Genomic DNA, 2096 nt, shown 5'->3' on the forward strand with positions numbered 1-2096 from the left:
ATATATATATATATATATATATATACCCAAATTCTCCCCTCTTCCCCCTTCCTATTCTTTTAATTAAATGAGTTTGGATTTTTTTAATGAGGTTTCTAGAAAACTGGAATAAGCAAAAGAATCAATAAACATAAAGTCAACAATGTAACTGACTTGATAAACCATAGATATCAAAGTCCCTGAGAGTAAGAAAAGCCCTCTTGACTCTTTGCTTGAATATTTAACAACCCATCTGCACTATTACTCCTCACCCATCCTGCCTCTCATGCATTCTCACTGGAAAATGAGAAACAGGATCCTTTTCTGATTAATCTTTATATGTAAACTATAGTTATAATATGGGCAGAAGTGGTTTTCTCCAGAAGAGCTCAGGGCAGAAACAAGGAGAGCGTGATATTTTTTGCTATGTGAGAATATCTCAATAAGAGGAAAATCTAGAATATCAACTAAAGAGGAAAAAAAGGAAGGAGATAATTTTGAAAAAAAAAAAAAAAAAAAACCATTAACGGGGCAGTTATAGCAACTTAGATTATTTTATTAAACAAACACATATGCAAGTGAGAGATCTTGCCTGGGATCCATCTAGAGCAAACCTTTCTCTCAAGGAACTTATAAGTAGAAAGAAAAGAAAAACAAAAAAGAACTGCAATGTTGTGGGTACAGAGTAATGTGGATCTCAGCATGACACCACACAAGGGAGGGTTACTTCCACTGTAGCACTAAAGAAGGCCTCCTGGAGAAAGAAGCTGCTCAGCTGGCCCTCATGGTTAGAAAATCATTCAAGCAGAGGCAAAGATATTATGTTAAAATAGTTCAGCATCTCTGCAAATACAATTATCTCAGCATAATTATAGTTAGCTCACTTTAACAAATGATATTTCAGCAGAATCACAAAAAAAGAGTTCAAATAAGAAGCCAAAGGGATGTCACTGTTAAGTCATGGACATCATTTCACTTATTCCGAGGTACATTCTTCCTCACCTCACATCTATGAAATCTGAGTGGATCCTACTATTGATATTGTCTCATAATAACAATTTTTTATTATTTTTCTGCTAGTGTATAAATTATGATTTATCTTACAAACTATGGGTACTCTGATTTGTCCAAATCTGATGATTATTTGATGAAATATGATGAGATTGACTCCTGGGCTGACAGAGTTTCTGGACTCCTGGTTACTGATCCCAAATGGAAATGGAGACATGGTGAGGGCTCATGAGATATTCTGAAAGGACCTGTTAAGATCACAAGCAAAAAATTGTTCTACATAAGAGATATTTGTACACCATGTTCATAGCAGCATTATTCACAATAACCAAAAGGTAGAATCAACCCAAATGCCCATTGACAGATGAACGGATAAACAAAACAGCCTTAAAAAGGAAAGAAATTCTAATACATACTACCACATGAATGAATTATAAGAACATTATGCTAAGTGGAATAACCAGTCACAAAAAGACAAATAGTGATGATTCCATTTATATGAGGTACCTAGAGTAATCAGATTCATATAGACAGAAAGTACCATGGTGGTTGCCAGGGACTAGGGGAGCAAGGAATGGGGAATGTGGTTTAATGGGCAGAGTTTTAGTTTACAAGATAAAAAAAGTTCTAGAGATGGGTTGCACAAAATATGAATGTACTTAATACTACTAAACTGTATGCTTAAAAATGGCTAATGCAGTAAGTTTTTAAGTCATGTATATTTTACCACAATTTTTTAAAAATAGATTTATCAGGACTTCCCTGGTGGTGCAGTGGATAAGACTCTGGGCTCCCAATGCAGCAGGCCTGGGTCAATCCCTGGTCAGGGAACTGGATCCCACACGCGTGCCACAACTAAGAGTTTGTATGTCACAACTAAGGAGCCCATGAGCCGTAACTGTGGAGCCCACCTGCCTCAATTAAGGAATCCACGTGCTGCAACTAAGGGGCCCGCCTGCTGCAACTAAGACCCGGCACAACCAAACAAATAAATAAATGTTTTTTAAAAATAGACTTACCTAAAGATGGGAGTGGGGAAGAAAGGGGAAAGGGTCTGCTGGAAATACTGAGGCTAAAATATGTAATAGATAAAATGGAGGGAAAGA

At 36.6% G+C, this 2096-nt stretch overlaps 1 protein-coding gene across 1 annotated transcript in view; it reads right to left on the bottom strand.

Annotated features, from left to right (window-relative positions):
- Positions 1–1189: 1189 nt before the first annotated feature.
- Positions 1190–2096, bottom strand: part of LOC103069096 (T-cell surface glycoprotein CD1b-1-like) — a 3623-nt gene continuing 2716 nt past the window's right edge. Inside the window, exon 6 of the mRNA XM_007457860.1 lies at positions 1190–1238. Coding sequence (XP_007457922.1) covers positions 1217–1238 — 22 coding nt within the window. The 3' untranslated portion in view covers positions 1190–1216. The remainder of the gene's footprint in view (positions 1239–2096) is intronic.

The sequence above is a fragment of the Lipotes vexillifer genome, unplaced genomic scaffold, assembly GCF_000442215.2.
Source record: "Lipotes vexillifer unplaced genomic scaffold, Lipotes_vexillifer_v1.1 scaffold238, whole genome shotgun sequence".
Taxonomy (NCBI): Eukaryota; Metazoa; Chordata; class Mammalia; order Artiodactyla; family Lipotidae; genus Lipotes; species Lipotes vexillifer.